The sequence below is a fragment of the Scyliorhinus canicula genome, chromosome 3 (assembly GCF_902713615.1).
Source record: "Scyliorhinus canicula chromosome 3, sScyCan1.1, whole genome shotgun sequence".
Taxonomy (NCBI): Eukaryota; Metazoa; Chordata; class Chondrichthyes; order Carcharhiniformes; family Scyliorhinidae; genus Scyliorhinus; species Scyliorhinus canicula.
In genome coordinates, this window is record NC_052148.1 from 170102776 (window position 1) to 170121773 (window position 18998).

Here is an 18998-nt window from a genome sequence, read left to right on the forward strand (position 1 = left end):
AAGGCATAATCAAAGAGGAACAAAAGGTATAATTGGCTGGGCGATCAGAAGCCAAGCAGGTAGTTAATATCTAGCAGGCTCAGGAAGCAGACAAGCTAGTTGTTCAGCTAGCAGCCTGGACCAGGTGAAGACATTTCCCAGACTGGCGTATCATCTCTGCATTGTGTGATAACTATAAGCTGGTTATTTAATTTGGATGTTGTTAGGAGAACATTACAGAGGTATAGCATCACAGAATCACTACAGTGCAGAAGGAGGCCAATCAGCCCATCGAGTCTGCACCTACTGTCTGAAAGATTGAAGACCAACCTAGGCCTATGCTCCCACTCAATCCCTGCAACCCAGTAACCCCACCTAATTTTTTGGATACTAAAGGGGCAATTTAGCATGATCAATCCACCTAACCGGCACATCTTTGGACTGTGGAAGGGAACCAGAGCACCCAGAGGAAACCCACGCATATATACCAATCATAAGTATATTTTGGAATAAGGAGTACATTCTACATAAAACTGCATGCGTGTTCAGCAACTCATACAGTAATTGTCTGACAGTAGAGTAATCCTGTTGTAGGCTTTAATAATTGTTACCCGACGACTGGGTTATTTATTCTCACAGGGGTTTCACTCGTTTCCTCATACCAAACAAAAACGAATGCACCCCACGGACCGGTGTTCCAAGTTGGGATACCCTCGCAGGTAACATCAGAGTGCTTTGTGACAGCAAGCGTGCTGCTTTGTTCTGGATGGTGTCAAGCTTCTAGAGTTGTTGCTAGAGCTGCACTCATCTTAAGTGGAGAGTATTCCATCACATTCCTGACTTATGCCTTGTAGGCGGTGGACAGGCTTTAGGAAGTCAGAAGGTAAGTTACTTGCAACAGAATTCCCAGTCTCTGACCTGTTCTTGTCACCACTTATTTATACAGCTGGTCCAGTTCTCTCAATGGTAATTCCCCTCCCCACCCAAGGATGTTGATAGTGGGAGATTCAGTGATGGTAATGCCAATGGAAGATGGTTAGATTCTCTATTGTTGGAGATGGTCATTGCCCGACACTTGTGTGGCATGAACGTTACTCGGCACTTATCGGCCCATGCCTGAACGGTGTCCAGGTTTTTCTGCTTATGGACATGGGCTGCTTAAGGATCTGAGGAGTCACAAAGGGTGCTGAACACCGTGAACATTCCCACTTCTTGAAGGAGGGAAACTCACCGAAATGTTGGGCACGATTCTCCGGAAAGATTTCTACTTATGTTAGTGAGCGGGAACGTCCTGCAAGCTTCCTGGCGAGGCCGGTAATGCAATACGTTAATTGGTCCACTTAACGAGGCCCCCACTGCTTTGCGCCGCAAATGAAGGCTCGCCGGCCAATTCGCCGGGACTGTGCTCACTAGCAGCAGCCCCACCTGCCTTGCAGTAGCTAACCAGATTCAGCTCGCAGCCATAGCACTGAGACGACCGGCCCCAAGATTTGGAAACGCAGACTACTAGATGCAGTCGAAGCCAGGAGGCATCTACTGTTCCCCCAAGGGTGGGCCACAGGGCAGCCAAGTGCTGCCTGGGATGAAGTGGCAGCAGCCATCAGCTCGGTAAGCATGACCAGGAAGACTGGTCTCCCGTGCTGCAAGAAGGTCAATGACCTACACCAGACCGCAATCGAAACGTCACAGTTGTCATCCCCACCCTCCACCAGCGCAGAGACATGCAACTCGGTGGGCAACATTAGTGGACAGGCTTCTGGGGCACAATCACGTTAGCATCACACAGTTGCTGATGAACATCAGGGGGAACATTCATGCCACACAAGTGTCAGCAGGAACGCCCAGGCGAGACAGCAGTCAAGAGGACTGCTGGATCCCAGGTCCCAGCCAGATAGAGACGTTATAGTGTGGCCGGGACATTCAGAGTGTGATGTCAGCAACACTCCAGCAGGCCCATAGCCGATTGGAGGAGTCCCAGATGCTACAGGTGAGGGCATGTCATTGGCAATGTGTGGCGCCGTGGTCAACACTGCTAGGATGGCAACTGCTAGAGAGCCTGGTGCACGACTTCAGCGCCATTAGTGGACGTGCCCAAGGAGTGGCTCAGTTAGTGATGGTCATAGCTGAGGGCCTCGGCAGAATGTCCGACTTGCTGAGGGACGTAACCCAGTACCAGGCTGACCTTGATGAGGCACTGAGGGATATGGCCCCGTCTCAGATGGGAACAGCGGAAGCATTGCAGATCTTGTCCCAGTCGCAGTTGTCATCCCCACCCTCCACCAGCGCAGAGACACACACCTCAGTGGGCACAGATTTCAGGCAATGGCAAAAAGCTTTGAGGGGATTTGAGGAAAAGCTTTTTCACCCGGAGGGCGGTGGGAATCTGGAACTCACTGCCTGAAAAGGGTGGTAGAGGCAGGAACCCTCATATTTCAGAAGCATTTAGATGAGCACTTGGAACATCATAGCTTACAAGGCGACAGACCAAGTGCTGGAAAATGGGATTAGAATAGATAGGTGCATGATGGCCGACACAGATGATGAGCCGAAGGGCTTCTTTTTGTGTTGTAAAGCTCTATGGCTGGAAGCCATGGGGACTATACATCACATCCACCTGTGACAGTTAAGCGCACAATCTGACCCATTCAATGAAACATGTCAGTCATGGACCGGCTTTTGCTCATTTTGCTATTTCTAAATATATACTGCAGTCCAAAGCCTGCTGCAGACTCCAGATCGACACCCTCGGAAGTGACAAGAGGCTGCAGTCGGGCCCAGTGGAACAGTCTCTGCTTGTTAGTTAGTGGGTGGGAAATTAGGGAATGGGTCAAGCTCGAGTCTTTCTCGTGAAGCTTGGAGGAGCCTTCCTGTCTGTGCTGGGGCACATAAAGAGCTGAAAAATAAAATTAAAAACCTTATCTTCTGGGTCTCTTCGAGCCCAGTATCTGATTCGAAATAGTTTTGCCAGATATTGTCGATTGGGACCGGGATTACAATATTGGACCTGATCAGCTGATTTAAAACAGGGCTCAGCTTCCTTCCTGTGGACACAGTAAGAAAGGAGTGGGCATGGAGGGGAGGGACGGATGTGGCCTTATTATTTTAACTGTTCCCTTCCATTAAAATTGGATCTAAGATTCAGAACAAACTTGGGTCACACCGGAGTTGTCCCCGAGCATCTGAACCACTGCAGGGAGGGCCAAGTCACTTGCCCATGGCCAAGAGCCTGTCAACTTGCTGTGAATATATGTCAGCTGAAAAGAAAGCGCAGTTTTGAGAAAAGAAAATAGAAAGATAAAGTCAGTCCAAAAGATTTATGTTTTTAAAAGGAAAAACTGCTTGTATTTACCGGAAGATAGCTGTTGCGAAGCCAGATACTGCAGTGTGCTTGCTGTGGAAGATTGATTTTATCAGTAGCTCATGAAAGTCATACAAGGATGAAAAAAGATCTCAGATTTAAGTGGAGATGACTTTGTAAACATTTACAAAATGAATGCTATATGATAATAATGGAATTTGTGTCAGGAAACACACATATGGAAATGTAGTCAGTCTGGTTCATGCAATAGGTGACACACATACACAACCACCCGAGTACAATTTAAATGTAAACACTTTAGTGAGAAAACCGCTATAGCAGGATGACTGATGCTGCTGTTATGCCTCATTTCCTTTTTTAAAATTCACTTTGTCACTATGACGGTTAATGTAACCAGGTTGTCGTCAGTATTGGGTGAACCACACCTCATCATTGAGGACCAAATAAAGGTACAATCAAATTTTGCAAGTAATGATGTATTCTAAAGGACATGAGAGGTTGCTGCACGGAATTAAAATGGTGTCCCTGCAATTTTCTATCAGCTGTTTCTCTGGGGATGTCTTCTCTCCCTCCCAGTAATTTTATGCTCCCTATCTGAAAATGTTCCCTCTTTCTTGCAATGCAGAGAATGGCTCAGAGGACTTCAATACTTAACGCAAGTGTCCATTATTGTGCACGTCTTGGCTATTCAGAGGTGTTTACACATTTATGTATTTTCACAGCAAGATATCTTCACTATTTTTCTTCCTCAGCCTTTGCACCAAGCTATTTTTCATCCCAGGTGATTTCAATTTATCACGTTCTCTCTTTCCTCAGTTCAATGGCCTCTTATTCTCCCATATTCTTTTCCTCCATGAAAATGAACCAACCCATATTCACGACCACAGCCCCTTGACCTTGCCATCTCGTGTTGCTTGGCTACTGCCATAATATGAATCACAGATAAGGTCACCTCTGATCTCTTGTATTGCTCTCCAGCCATATCCAGCTTCTCCCTATAAATCCTACTTCCTTCCATATTCATTTCCATTTTTCCCTGGGGAAAAAAGACAAATTCCCTATTCACTTATCATTATACTTTCAGGGCAGCACGGTGACACAGTGGTTAGCATTGTTGCCTACAGCGCTGAGGATTCGGGTTCGAATCCCGGCCCTGGATCACTGTCCGTGTGGAATTCGCACATTCTCCCCATGTCTGAATGGGTTTCGCCCCCACAACACAAAAAGATGTGCAGGCAAGGTGGATTGGCCACGCTAAATTGCCTCTTGAAATTTTTTTTAAATTACTGTACTTTCAAAATCCCAAAAGTGTCTGCCCTTTAGCCCTCCCCTCTCATTTCTGCATCTACTGATCTCCTCAATCACACCCTAACCTTCAATGCTTTCATCACCATGAATACTATTATTCTCTCCCTCCCTCAAGTCCAAGAATGCAGACTTGAACAAAATGGTGGACAGCTGGTTTAGCTACAAGATCTGGCTGGACCACAAAAAGCACCATGCAGTCCCGCATTCATCTGCTAAAACTATTCACTATTCCAGGATCAGTCTGGAATGCAAAAATAATCTCGGACTTCTCAACTTCTAAAACTCCTCTTCCCATCTCCTCCACCCTCAGCACCAACAAGTGTGAGGCGCTCATGGATTTCATTGTCACTAAGGTTAAGACAATGCGATCAGCTGCCTCTGCCACTAGTCCACTGGGCTAAACTAATAAGTTTTGTTCCCCCCCCCCCCCCCCCCCTGCTCAAGGCCTGAAATGTTCATCTTTTTCTCTCCTATCTTTACTCATACCTTCTCACCTGTCCAGGAGAGCCACCTCCTGCTGCTTAGCTAAACGACCCCCCACTTCTCTTTCCTCCTCCTATGTTAGCTGACATTTGTTAATGTTCTCCAAAAGTTCTGTCCACCTTTTCCTTCAAATCTGCTGTCATTACCTCCTCCTCAAAAATCCAACCATTGACCCCCTCGGTCTCATCGCCAATCTCCCTTTCCTCTCTAAATTTCTTGAACAGTGTTTCTGCTTCCCAATTTCGGCCAAAGAAAAAATAAATTTTATTTTTTAAATTTAGAGTACCCAATTAATTTTTTCCAATTAAGAGGCAATTTAGCGTGGCCAATCCACCTAATCTGCACATCTTTGGGTTGTGGGGGCGAAACCCACGCAAACACAGGGGGAATGTGCAAACTCCACACGGACAGTCACCCAGAGCCGGGATTGAACCTGGGACCTCGGCGTCATGAAGCAGCAGTGCTAACCACTGCACCACCATGCCACCCCCCGGAACTCCATTTTTTAATCCCTCCAATCAGTTTCTCACCCTACCACAATACTGATGTGGCTGTTATTGAAGTCACACAGGATGTCATTTGTGACATGGCAACAGAAAGCTATCCCGACTCGTCCTTCTTGATCTGTCTGCAGCCTTCAACAGTTGACCACATCACCCTCCCCCAACACCTCTCCACTGTCTTCCAGCTGGGTGAGATTGCTCCTACCTGGTTCTATTCTTATATATCTAGTAGGAGCCATACAATCACTTGCATGACTTCTCTCCTTGCTCCCATAGCGTTACCTATGGCTTCTCCCAAGAATCAATCCTTGCTTTCTTCCTATTTGTCATCCATATGCTGCTTCACCCAAAAACACCATATCAGTTTTCACATATACTCCACCTCTATTTCACCCTCCTCTCTCTAGACACTGCCTTTTAAATGCCAGACGGATTGGCTGAGAGAGAAATTTCCCCCATTTAAATATAAGGAAGACCAATACCATTGCCTTTTGTCCCCTTCCCAACTCTCCCTCCATCCTTCTCCCTGACAATTGTCTTGAGGCTTAATCAGGCTGTTCCCAAACTTGGGATGAGCTTGCAACCTCATATGCACAACATGATAAAGAACTCCATGTCCACCTTTGGAAGATCGCTTCGACAGTCCCTGCCTCATCTCCCTGCTCCTGAAACCTTCATCCATATCTTTGTTATAGCCAGACTTTTAAAAAATAAACATTTTATTGAGGTATTTTTGGTATTACAACAAAATAAACAATGTACATGAATCTATAAACATAGTGCAAAAGCCATCTCCCTCCTTTACAGGTCCCACCTTTATTAACCCCCTACTCTAAGCTAAACTATCCACCCCCCATTTGCTGACGATTCATTTTCCGCAAAGTCGACGACGAACGGTTGCCACCTCCGGGTGAACCCTAACAGTGACCCTCTCAAGGCAAACTTGATTTTCTCCAAACAGAGAAAGCTAGCCATGTCCGATAGCCAGGTCTCCGACTTCGGGGGCTTTGAGTCTCTCCAAGCTAATAGTATCCGTCTCCGGGCTACAAGGGTAGCAAAGGCCAGAACGTCTGCCTCTTTCTCCTCCTGGATTCCCAGATCTTCTGACACCACAAAAAATCGCCACCTCTCGACTCAGTGCCACCCTTGTCATCAACACAGTGGACATGACTTCTGCAAACCCCTGCCAAAATCCCCTAAGCTTCGAACATGCCCAAAACATGTGGACATGGTTCGCTGGTCCTCCCGCACACTTTACACACTTGTCTTCCACCCCAAAGAATCTGCTCATCCGGGCCACTGTCATGTGTCAAACAGGGGCTGTTTAGCACACTGGGCTAAATCGGTGGCTTTGAAAGCAGACCAAGGCAGGCCAGCAGCACGGTTCGATTCCGGTAACAGCCTCCCCGAACAGGCGCCGGAATGTGGCGACTATGGGCTTTTCACAGTAACTTCATTGAAGCCTACTCGTGACAATAAGCGATTTTCATTTCATTTCATGTGAGCCTGATGAACGACCTTGAATTGTATCAGGCTGAGTATGGCACATGTTGTGGACGTGTTGGCTCTACTCATCGCGTCCGCCCAAAGACCATCCTCTATCTCTCCGCCCAGCTTCTGCTCCGACTGTGCTTCAGCTCCTTGGTCTGCATCTCCTCTGACCCCATAAGTTCCTTATAAATGTCAGAAACGCTCTCCTCTCCCACCTACCCTCTGGAAACGACCCTGTCCTGAATCTCCCTTGGTGATAGGAGCGGGAAGGTTGACACCTGTTTACGAGGAAGTTCCGCACCTGCAGGTACCTGAATTTGTTTCCCCTCACCAACCCAAACTTCTCCTCCAGCGCCCTCATACTCGGAAAGCATAGCCCCCACCCTCTCAATCCCTGCTCTCTGCCACATCCGGAACCCCCCATCCATACCTCTCGGGGCAAACCGGTAATTATTACAGATTGGGGACCAGACTGATGCTCCATCTGCTCCCACACGTCTCCTCGACTGCCCCCAGACTCTCAGGGCCGCCACCACCACGGGGCTGGTGGAGTACTGTGCCAGCGGGAACGGCAGAGGCGGCATTACCAATGCCCCCAAACTGGTGCCCTTGCATGAAGCCGCCTCCATACGCTCCCATGCAGACCCCTCCCCCCACCACCCACTTCCTGATCATGACTATATTCGCCGCCCAGTAATAGTTACTATAATTTGGCAGCAGCAGCCCGCTCAAGCATTACCTTCCTTACTCGTGGGGTCTTGCCCACCCAAACACAGCCAGATCACTTTGTCGACCCGTTTAAAAAAGGACCGTGGAACAAAAATGAGATGACACTGAAATACAAACAGGAATCTTGGGAGGACCATCATCTTCACCGTCTGCACCCTCCCAGCCAGTGACAACGGAAGCGCATCACAGCTCCGAAAATAGTCCTTTATTTGGTCTACTAGTCGGGCCAGATTAAATTTATGCAGGCGGTCCCATTCCCGCGCCACTTGGATGACTAGATACCCAAAACATCCCCCCACTAATCTAAACGGTAGCTCCCCCCAATCGCCTCTCCTGTCTCCTCACCTGGCCCCAAACATCTCACTTTTCCCATATTTAGCTTATACCCTGAAAACCGGCCAAATTCCCCTGGAATCCTCATGATTTCTTCCATCCCCTCTATTGGGTCCGATACATACAGAAGCGGGTCGTCTGCATAAAGCGAGACTCTGTGCTCTCCCCAACCCCCGGACCAGTCCCTGTGCTCCACCCCCCCGGACCAGCCCCTTCAAGCTCTCGGAGCAATTGCCAGCGGCTCTATAGCTAGCGCAAACAACAGTGGGGAGAGGGGGCATCCCCGTCTCGTCCCCCGGTGCAGTCTAAAGGAGTCCAAAGTTGTCCTATTCATCCGTACGCTTGCCACAGGAGCCTGATACAGCAACCTGACCTAGTCAACGAAGCCCCGCCCAAATCCAAACCATTCCAGTAACTCCCACACATATTCCTATTCTACCCAAACAAAGCCTTCTCTGCGTCCATTGTGACCACTCTGTCCACCTCCCTACCTTCCGGGGGCATCATGATCACGTTTAATAGCCTTCTTATATTGGCCACCAACTGCCTACCCTTAACAAACCCCATCTGGTCCTCTCCAATAACATCCGGAACACAATCCTCAATCCTGGAGGACAAAATTTTGGCCAGCAGTTTGCCATCCACATTCAACAAGGATATCGGCCTGTAGGACCCACACAGCTCGAGGTTCTTATCCCGATTCAGCATCAGTGAGATCATGGCCTGTGACATCATCGGGGGCATTATCCCTCACTCCCTTGCCTCATTGAACATCCTCATCAACACCGGCCCCAATATCCCCGTGAACTTTTGATAAAACTCCACTGGGTACCCGTCTGGACCCGGGTCCTTCACCCCTCCCCTATCTCTGTAATCTCCTCCAGCTCCATGACTATCTGAGCTACCTGCTCGAACTCCGGCTTCATGAGCCTCTCTGATGTTAAATGTTCCGCTATTGGTGACAGTGCCTCAAGTTGCCTAGACCTCAAGCTCTAGAATTCCCACCTCACTTCCCTGCTTTAAAACACTCCTCAAAACCTACCTCTTTGAACACGCCTCTGCCTCTTTTAATGCAATGCCATTCAGAAGCCTTTGAAGATATGTTATTTACACTAAAGGCTCCATACAAATACACTTTTTGTGAGAAACAGGTTTCACATCTCCCTCAAAGATTTTGCCCATTTTCATTACCTGGATTTATTTGGCTGCGAGTTTTAACGGCTGCTCATACAACTCATTAATTTAAAACAGCTCTATGTATACACAGTACCTGCTTTATTTTGGCAATTACTTTCCACTTTCCCCTTCCGAAGGCACCAATTTCCACCTGGCCACCATTTTGTGGCAAACTAGTACCTTACTAAAAGTTAGAGTACCCAGTTATTTTTCTCCCAATTAAGGGGCAATTTAGCGTCACCAATCCACCTAGCCTGCACATCTTTGGGTTGTGGGGGTGAAACCCACGCGGACATGGGAGAACATGCAAACTCCACACAGACAGTGACCCAGGGCCGGTGCAAACCCTGGGTGCTCTTTCCAAGGGCCGGTGCAGACCCAATGGTCTTCAGCGTCATAGTCCCAGTGCTAACCACTGCGCCACATGCCACCCCGAAACCTTACCAAAATTATTCATCATAAAAGATCATATGCAAACCCGAACCAGTGCACAAACTCAGTCAACACAAACGTACTACTGAGGAGCAGTAGGCCACTCAGCCCTTGAGCCTGCTCCACCATTCAATAAGATTATGGCTGGCCGGATTGGAATCTCAACCTCACAACCCTGAAAACCTTTTACCCCCTTGAGCCCCTTGTTAATCATAAATCTATCTGCCTCTCCCTTTAAAATATTCAAAGATTCTGCTTCCATTTGAGGAAGAGAGTTCAAAAGACTCACGATCCTTGGAGAAAGAAATTCTCCTCACCACAGTTCAAAACTAAGGGTTCACCCAGCTAAGACAATGGCCCCTAGTTCTAGATTCTCCAACAGGAGGAAACATCCTTTCACATCCATCCTGTCAAAATCCCTCAGGACCCTATGGGCTAGATTCTCCCACCCTACTCTGCACACCACAAGAACACCATGGGTAACACTGAATGGAGAAATCCATTGACCTCGGGCGGGATTCTCCAGGTTGCCGGGCAGACGCAACCGTTGAATCCTGCCCTGTATCTTTCAATCAATTTGCCTCTTACTCTTCTAAGCCTGTCCAACCTTTCCCCATAAGACATCCTGTTCCAAGCTCTGCAATCTAGCACCATTTAGAAATGGACAGCATGGTAGCACAGTGGGTAGCACTGTTGCTTCACAGCTCCAGGGTCCCAGGTTCGATTCCCAGCTGGGTGACTGTCTGTGTGGAGTCTGCACGTTCTCCGCGTGGGTTTCCTTCAGGTGCTCTGGTTTCATCCCACAGTCTAAAGATGTGCAGGTTAGCTGGATTGGCCATGATAAATTGCTCTTAAATGTCCAAAACAAGTTGGGTGGGGTTACTGGATTACAGGGCTTAAGGGCCGGTGCAGACCTGATGGGCCGAATGGCCTCCTTCTGCACTGTAAAATCTATAAGGACCCGGGGACGTTTCAGCCTGCAGCTCCAGCAATTTTCTCAGTACCACTTTCCCGGTGATTGTAATTTTCTTGAGCTCCTCCCACTCCCGCTCTTCCATTTCCCAATTTATAGCTATTTCTGGGATGTTACTTATATCCTCTACAGTGCAGATTGATGCTAAATAACTGTTCAATTCATTCACCATCTCTTTATTTCCCAATATTAATTCCCCAGACTCAATTTCTAAAGGATCAACGCTCACTTTAACTCTTTTCTTTTTAAATATCGATAGAAACTATTTGTCTCTATATATATCCAGCTAGCTTTCTCTTATTTCCCTCCCTTTTAATCTTGGTCATTTTTTGCTATTTGTTATATTCTGTCCAATCTTCTGATCTGCCACCCATCCTTGCACAATGATATGCTTATTCTTCAAGTTTGATACTATGAACCACGGGTGGTGGTCCCTCTCCTTAGAATTTTTATCTATCCTGTGTAATCTGAAATGTCCAATTAAATGTCTGCCACTGCATCTCTATTGATCTATCCCTTGCCCTCATTTGCCAAGGGAAAAATGGATAGAGACTGGAAATAGGAAGATGGAGATAAGAACAGAGACATTAATGAAAGGCCAAATTCACGAAGCGGATATGGAATTTACCAAAGATGAACTAGATATATTTGAAGATAAATCAGTGTCACAGCAGTGGGAGGTATTCAAGGAGCACATAGAGACTTGAGAACAAGTGTTTTTGCAAAGAAAAGTAGCGTGTGTGTGGGGTGGGGGGGGGAAGACTCCCAAATTTAGACTCCCATGGATGTCAAAGAGCATGGAGAGTAGGATAAAGCAAAACAAAACTATGTCAGATATGGAGAGCGCAATACTGCAGAAAGCCTCAAGGAGTTACGAGCGCAGGTGTTATGGGCCAGGGTTTAGAGAACCCCAAAGTGTAGCATAGAGTTTACCTGACCCACAACTTTCAATACATTGTGGTGTGGGGAGCACACGGCCCACTCTACAGGTGTGGTGCAGCAAAAATGGAAAGGTATTTCTTAAAGCAAAACAATGTTTATTCTATGAACTCAAGTTAACCTTTTTAAAACATACAGTGAACATCTTAGCAACCATTAATTCAAATACAACCCCCAAAGAATACAACACTAAGTAATACTTTAAGCTTTCCTTTTAACATCCATAAGACTTGAAACACTTTTTACTAGAAGCGCATCAGGTTAAAGTCACTACTGTTATTAGTTTTAAATCACCAGGATCGATTTACAGTCTTTAGATTACAGAAAGAGATTCATACACCTTCTGGCTGTGACTGCAGCTATCCAGCTCTGAAAACTAAACTAAAACACACCCTGCAGCAAACAGCCTAAAATGAAAGTAAAAAGTTTAGCTCCACACACTCTCTGACATCACTGCAGTATTAAACACCCATTTCTTAAAGATACTCTCACTACAGATATTTATACCCATTTATAAACACCCATTTCTTAAAGGTATTCGCACATGACACAGGGATGAAACAAAGTAGGGAGGCAAAGTGAGGGCATAAAAAAATATTAGTAAGCAAAATCAAGGAAAAGCCAAAAGTGTATTAGAAATACATAAAGAGCAAGGATTAACTGAGAAGAGTAGGCCCCTTTAGAAACCAAAAAATGTATGAAGTTGCAATGTGTGATCAAGGTTTTGAATTAACACTTTTGTGAAGATGGACACAAAGAGAATACGGACATTAGAGTTAACGAGGAGTATGAAATATTGGATGGGTTCAACATAGTGAGGGAGAAAACATTAAAAAGGTGTTCAGTTTGCACATTCTCCCCGTGTTTGGGTTTCACCCCCACAACCCAAAAGATGTGCAGGATAGGTGGATTGGCCATGCTAAATTGCCCCTTAATTGGAAAAAATAATTGGGCACTCTTAAAAAAAATTTTTTTTAAACTTTAAAAAAGGTGTTCAGTAGTCTCCTAAGTGGATAAATCACCAGGGCTGGTTGAAACATATCCCAGCCCAAAAAGAGGAGCAAGGGAGAAAAAAGCAGAGGCTCCGACCATCATTTTCCAATCCTCTTCCTACAGGCCTGGTGCCAGAGGACTGGAGGACTGCGAACATTGTTCAGAAGAAAAAGTGTGGGGGGGGGGGGGGGGGGGGGGGGGGGGGGCGGGAGGGAAAAGAAGAGAAGAAGAAGTGATAGACAGTGTAATTATAGGACAATTAAACTGGGAAAATTGTTGGTAAAAATTCCAAGGGAGACTAGAAATCCACATTTGGGCTGCAGAGCCCAAAACTATTTGCTTCAAAAAGTTCTTCAATTTTACACAAAAAAGTTAAATTCAAAAAATATGTCCAAGACGCATCTGAACTGTATTGGTTAGCTTCGCCTTTCAAACTGTGTTTAAAAGGACACTCTATCCTAACAGCTACTTCACACATCAGAGCAGATGCAACCCCTCATTTTCACAATGCTGCAATCACTGAAACGAGTACCAAGTTCATAACTTTCCAGCTGCTTCAGAGGCAACATTCAGAACACTTGTTAGAATCTTCACATGAAAAATCTATGAATGCTAAAATTTCAATTAAAGTTGAAGTACCACATCGACACAGCAGAAAGACAGGTTCATGCAAATGCTTGTTGGCCTCAAAGGATCAAAAGTATAACACTTGGAGACGAAGTCTGAAATATCTATCCGCATTGATAACAGGAACAGGCTTAGCGCTGGGGAAAAAAAAAAAGTGCAGATCGTAAAGGATGTTTGAACCATCGCTGGAATATTTACAGAATTTCCAGTTTTAGTGAAAATTTACACATTTGTTAAATGGACACAAGTGCTGTAAATCTTGCCATGTTTCAATTTGGCCCCATTTAGCACAACAATATAATGGCCATATACATCGGCCATATTTTCTTCCCAATGGACATTTTGAATCCCTTGAGCAAATTGCCTCAAAACTTTTCTTCGCCAAGAGGAACAGGCACAACTTCTCGGAATTATCCACGTAACTGAAGTCCCTCATTCTGGAACCATTCTCGTGATTTGTTTCTGTAGCCTCCCTAGCGTCTTCACGTTTTTCCTGAAGTGTGGTTCCCAGAACCGGACACAATACTCCAACCCAGGCCGAGCCAGTGTTTGACACAGGCATGTCCAAACGTTTTTGCATTCCATGCCCCTATTTATATGCCCACAATCCTACATGTTTTATTATCCACTTCCTCAACCTGCCCGGTCACCTCCAATGAGTGTGTGCATACACACACCCAGGTCCCTCTGCCTCTGCATCTGCTTTAGAATTGGACCAGTTAGATTATATTGCCCCTCTGTTCTTCCCACCAACATGAATCACTTCATACTTCTCTCATTAGATTTCAGCTGTCCTAATCCTCCCATTTCACCAGCCTGTCTGTTCCCATTTTGGAGTTTAACCTGACGCTAGTTCACAGTACTGCCCCTTTTATTATGAACTCTAACTTTGCTCACTAGCCTGTTCTGCGAGTTTATCAAATCCCTTTCAGAAGAAGTCCATGTACATTACATAAAACCCATTAACCCTGTGTTAACACATCAAAAAGTTAAATTAATTAAACATGATTTGCCCTAAAACATGTGCTAGCTTTCCTTAATGAATCTACATTTGCCCAAGTAACTAAGTTTTGGCCTGAACTATTGTTTCTAGAAGCTTCCCCACCATCAATGTTAAACTCAGTTGCTGAGCTCATCCTTATACCCTTGTAAAATTTACAATTCTGAGCCCTCTGACACCACTCTGTATCTGAGGAGATATGGAATATTGTGGCCAGAGTCTCCATAATTTCCAACCGCACTTCCCTCATTATCCTCAAATGCATCTCGTTCAGTCCTGGTGACTTATTAACTTTAATCACCAAATATAATTATGGAAATAGATAGATGTTTAGACTCTAAATGTGGCAAGAGGTTTGGGAGAAAGGGCTGGAATATGGTGTTGAGATCGAGGATCAGCCATGATCATGTTGAATGGTGGAGCAGGCTCGCATGAATTTGGGAATGTACCTCGGCTGGACCTGAACTACCCCCTTTTTAAAAGGCAGCCCCTTTTTCCATTTGAATTTTGTCTTCTAATCTTTGATTCCAACTTACTTGGGACAGACCTGTTCTCACCCCATTGAAGTCGATCCTCCCCCGATTTATTTATTTTTTAAAAACTCTGGATTGCTCCTTGTCCTTTTTCATAGCAAACCTAAAGCTGACAATATTTTGATCATTGTTCCCTAAATGTTCCCCTCCAGAAATGTGCTCCACCCCAAAACCAGGTCTAGTGCCTCCTTCCTCATTGGACTTGAAACATGTTGGTGTTGAAAATTCTCCTGAACACACACTGGAAACCCTTGCCCCTCTCTGCTCTTTACACTACTAATATCCCAGTCTGCATTTGGATAATTAAAGTTCCATGATAACGACTCTATAATTCTCTGCAAATCTGCTCATCCATATTTTCCCCCAGTAGTTCTTGGCCGACAGAATAGACCCAACAACGTAAAAGGTAATTCTACTGTTGCTCTGCTCCAATCAAATACATTTGATCCTTGACCCCTCCCAGATGTCCTCTCTCCAATGTTCTCCTTAACCAGTCCCCAACACCCCTATTCATTTCTTTCCATTCCATCTTTCCTGAACACAAGGGCAGAAGAAATAAGAGCAATAGTTCACATGGCCTGATGGGCCTATACTGCCTTTCAAAAAGATCATGGCGAATCTTGGGCTTCAACTCCACTTTCGCGCACACTCCCCAAATCTCTCGATTCCCCGAGGCCAAAACATCTACCTATCCCAGCCGTACCTGTATTCAATGACGGAGCATCCACACCCTGTGGGTGGTAGAGAATTCCAAAGATTCACAACCCCTTTGAGTGAAGTCATTTTTCTCATCTCAGTCACAAACGATCAGCCCCTTTTCCTGAGATTGTACCCGTGATTTAAGTTCCCTGATGAGAGGTAATCTTTGGCGCCTACCCTATCAACCCCCTTCGGTGCCTACCCTACCAATGAGATCTCCTCTCAGTCCTCAGCTTCTCATCCTAGTACAATCCTCTCGACCCAGGGGGACCCTATACCCTTCCTTCATTATGAAGCCCAAAACTGCACATGGCATTCCAGATATGCTCTCACCAAAACCCAATTCAACACCAATCCTCTTCCAAAAGGCCAACATGCCATTTACCTTCCTGACTGTTTGCTGTACCTGCATGCTAACTTCCTTCCTTGTATCAGCGAGCCCAGATCTTTCAACATCAAAAAGCTTCACAAATGAAAATCGGCTTTTCTATTCTAACAACCAAAGTGAATAACTTCACAATTCCTCACATTATACTCCATCTGCCATCTTGCTGCCCACTCATTTAACTTGTCCATATCTCTTTGCAGCCTCTATGTCCTCCTTCTACCTAGTTTTGTATCATCAGCAAACTTTGATAGATCCAAGTCTTAGCCCTCATTTAACATCTTGTATCTAGTCATGCCCTTCTTTGAGCCAGTCTCAAGTTATCACCACAACATTATTGATGGCTACTAGTGTGAAAATCAGAACTATCTCACACAGACCCAGCTTTTAATCAGGTCTTTAACCACTCTGAATCACAATATTGCAAAGCAGAAAGGGACAATTTTGTCTATCAAAGCCTGGACTAACGTTTTCCTTCACAGGAACAACTGGAATAATCCCACCATTTTGCACAATATTCATGGTTCCTCTTTTTCAAGCAACCATCAAATTCCCCTTTAAACAATGGATTGTTTGTTAAACATTGCTTATTCAGTGTGTAACAAGTGCTTCTGAAAATGCACATAAACCACAGCCAATGTATTTCCTTTATAAACCTGGTCTTTTACTTCCAAGAGCTCTTTCCTCAGGTTTGACATACCTTTTAAAAACCTATGCTGATTGATGATAGATGTATTCACCAAGCAGTTTGTAATTACACTCATACTGTTGAGACTTAGGAGTGCCCAATTCTTATTTCTTCCAATTAAGGGACAATTTAGCGTGGCCAATTCACCTACCCAGCACATCGTTTTGGGTTGTAGACCGACGCAGATACGCGGCGAATATACAAACTCCACATGGACAGTGACCCAGGGCCGGGATCGAACCTAGTTCCTCAGTGCCGTGAGGCAGCAGTGCTAACCGCTGCACCACCATGTCGCCTCCACTCATACTGTAAATACTTACACGGTACAGTAACACGGTAGTACAGTGGTTAACACTCTTGCTTCACTGCTCCAGGGGCCTGGGTTCGATTCCCGGCTTGGGTCACTGTCTGTGCGGAGTCTGCACGTTCTCCCCATGTCTGCATGGGTTTCCTCCAGGTGCTCCGGTTTCGTTCCACAAGTCCCAAAAGATGTGCTTGTTAGGTGAATTGGGCACTCTGAATTCTCCCTCTGGTGTACCCGAACAAGACGCTGGAGTGTGTCGACTAGGGGATTTTCACAGTAACTTCATTACACAGTGTTAACGTAAGCCTACTTGTGACACTAATAAAGATTATTATTATTATTATTACTACATGCAGCAGACTAGGAAAGCTCATTCCACCTGACTTTGCAGAACTTGAACACCAGGTCCCAAAGGTGAAAGACCAGTGCCCAAAATACTATAACCCAGCTCTCTCGTCTTGTACCCATTCCCTATCCTACGCTAAGCTATTGCTACTTCATTAATCCTGATCACTGAAGACCATTTGTCATGAAGGAACGTGATGGTACATTTGAAATTTTCCTGTGTGCATGGCCTGGATAATTTTGACATTATGCATGCAATTTTTTCACTACATTCACACCTGCAAGATTGTCATTGGAGCACCAAGCTCAGGAGTGCTGCTTCTGGAGATCTCCAAATCAAACATGGAAAATTAATATTTTGTACACTTCAATGAAACAAAAGGGGCAAACGTAATGATCTACAGGCTAATCATGGCACAAATTTAAATCACAGAACATGTACAGTGCAGAAGGCGACCATTTGGCCCTTTGTGTCTATACCGACCCTCTGAAAGGGCACTCTACAGCATGTGGGCTTTGGTGGCTAGGCCAGTTCCCCATCCCTAATTGCCCTTGAGAAGGTGGTGGGGAGCTGCCTTCTTGATCCGCTGCAGTCCCCAAGGTGTAGGTACACCCACAGTGCTATTAGGGTGGGAATTCCAGGATTTTGACCCAGCTACAGTGAAGGAACAGCGATATATTTCAATGTCAGGATGCTGAGTGACTAGGAGGGGCACTTCCAAGTGGTGATAGTCGCATTAATCTGCTGCCCTTGTTTTTCTAGATGATAGTGGTCGTGGGTTTGGAAGGTGCTGCCTAAGGAGCCTTGGTGAGTTCCTGCAGTGCACCTTGTAGATGGTACACACTACTGCTACTGTGTGTCGGTGGTGGAGGGAGTGAATGCTTGTGGAAGAGGTGTAAAACAAGCAGGCTTTGTCTGGAGGTGTTGAGCTTCTTGTGTGCTGTTGGAGCTGCATTTCAGGCAAGTGGAGAGTATTCAAATCAGACTCCTGACTGGTGTCTTGTAGGTGGACGACAGACTTTGGAAGTTATGACGGGAGTTACATGCCACATGATTCCTAGCCTGTGACCTGCTCTTGTAGCCACAGTATTAATATGGCTAGTCCAGTCCAGTTTCTGGTCAATAAGATATTGGTAGTTGGGGATTCAGTGATGGTAATGCCATTGAATGTCAAGGGGCGATGCTTTGATTTTCTCTTATTGATGGTCATTGCCTGGCATTTATGTGGCGCAAATGTTACCTGTCACTAGTCAGCCTAAGCCTGGATATTGTCTAGGTCTTGCTGTATTTGCACATGTTGGATTTGTTTATGGTCATGTGTACAGAGGTACAGTGAAAAGTATTGTTCTGCATACTGTTCAGACAGATCATTCTGTACATGAAAAGAAAATACATAGGGCAAGCATAAAGTACACAATGTAAACACAAACCGGGTGAAGCATACAGGAGTGTAGTACTACTCATTAGAGAAGGTGTGAGAAGAGGTCAGATCAGTCCATAAGAGGGTCATTTAGGAGTCTTGTAACAGCAGGGAAGAAGTCGTTTTTGAATTTGTTAGACTGCTTTAGTGTCGGAGGAGTCACGAGTGGTACTGAACAGCACAGCGAACATCCCCACATCTGACCTTATGTTGGAAGGGGTCATTGGTGAAGCAGTTGAAGATGGATGGGTCTAAGACACTACCCTGAGAAACTCATGCAGTGATGTCCTGGAGCTGAGATGGCGGACCTCCAACCACCACAACCAACATCCTTTGTG

General features: G+C 45.6%; 1 protein-coding gene across 4 annotated transcripts in view; it reads right to left on the reverse strand.

The window, feature by feature from the left end:
- LOC119963117 (AF4/FMR2 family member 1-like) overlaps window positions 1-18998 on the reverse strand; it is a 210477-nt gene that overhangs the window by 180381 nt on the left and 11098 nt on the right. The window contains exon 1 of one of the 4 annotated variants that reach the window (XM_038791731.1): window positions 13298-13317. The exons of the other annotated variants lie outside the window; for them this stretch is intronic. Coding sequence (XP_038647659.1) covers window positions 13298-13302 — 5 coding nt within the window. The 5' untranslated portion in view covers window positions 13303-13317. Of the gene's footprint in view, window positions 1-13297; window positions 13318-18998 lie in introns of those variants that run through there. 4 annotated transcript variants of the gene reach the window in all.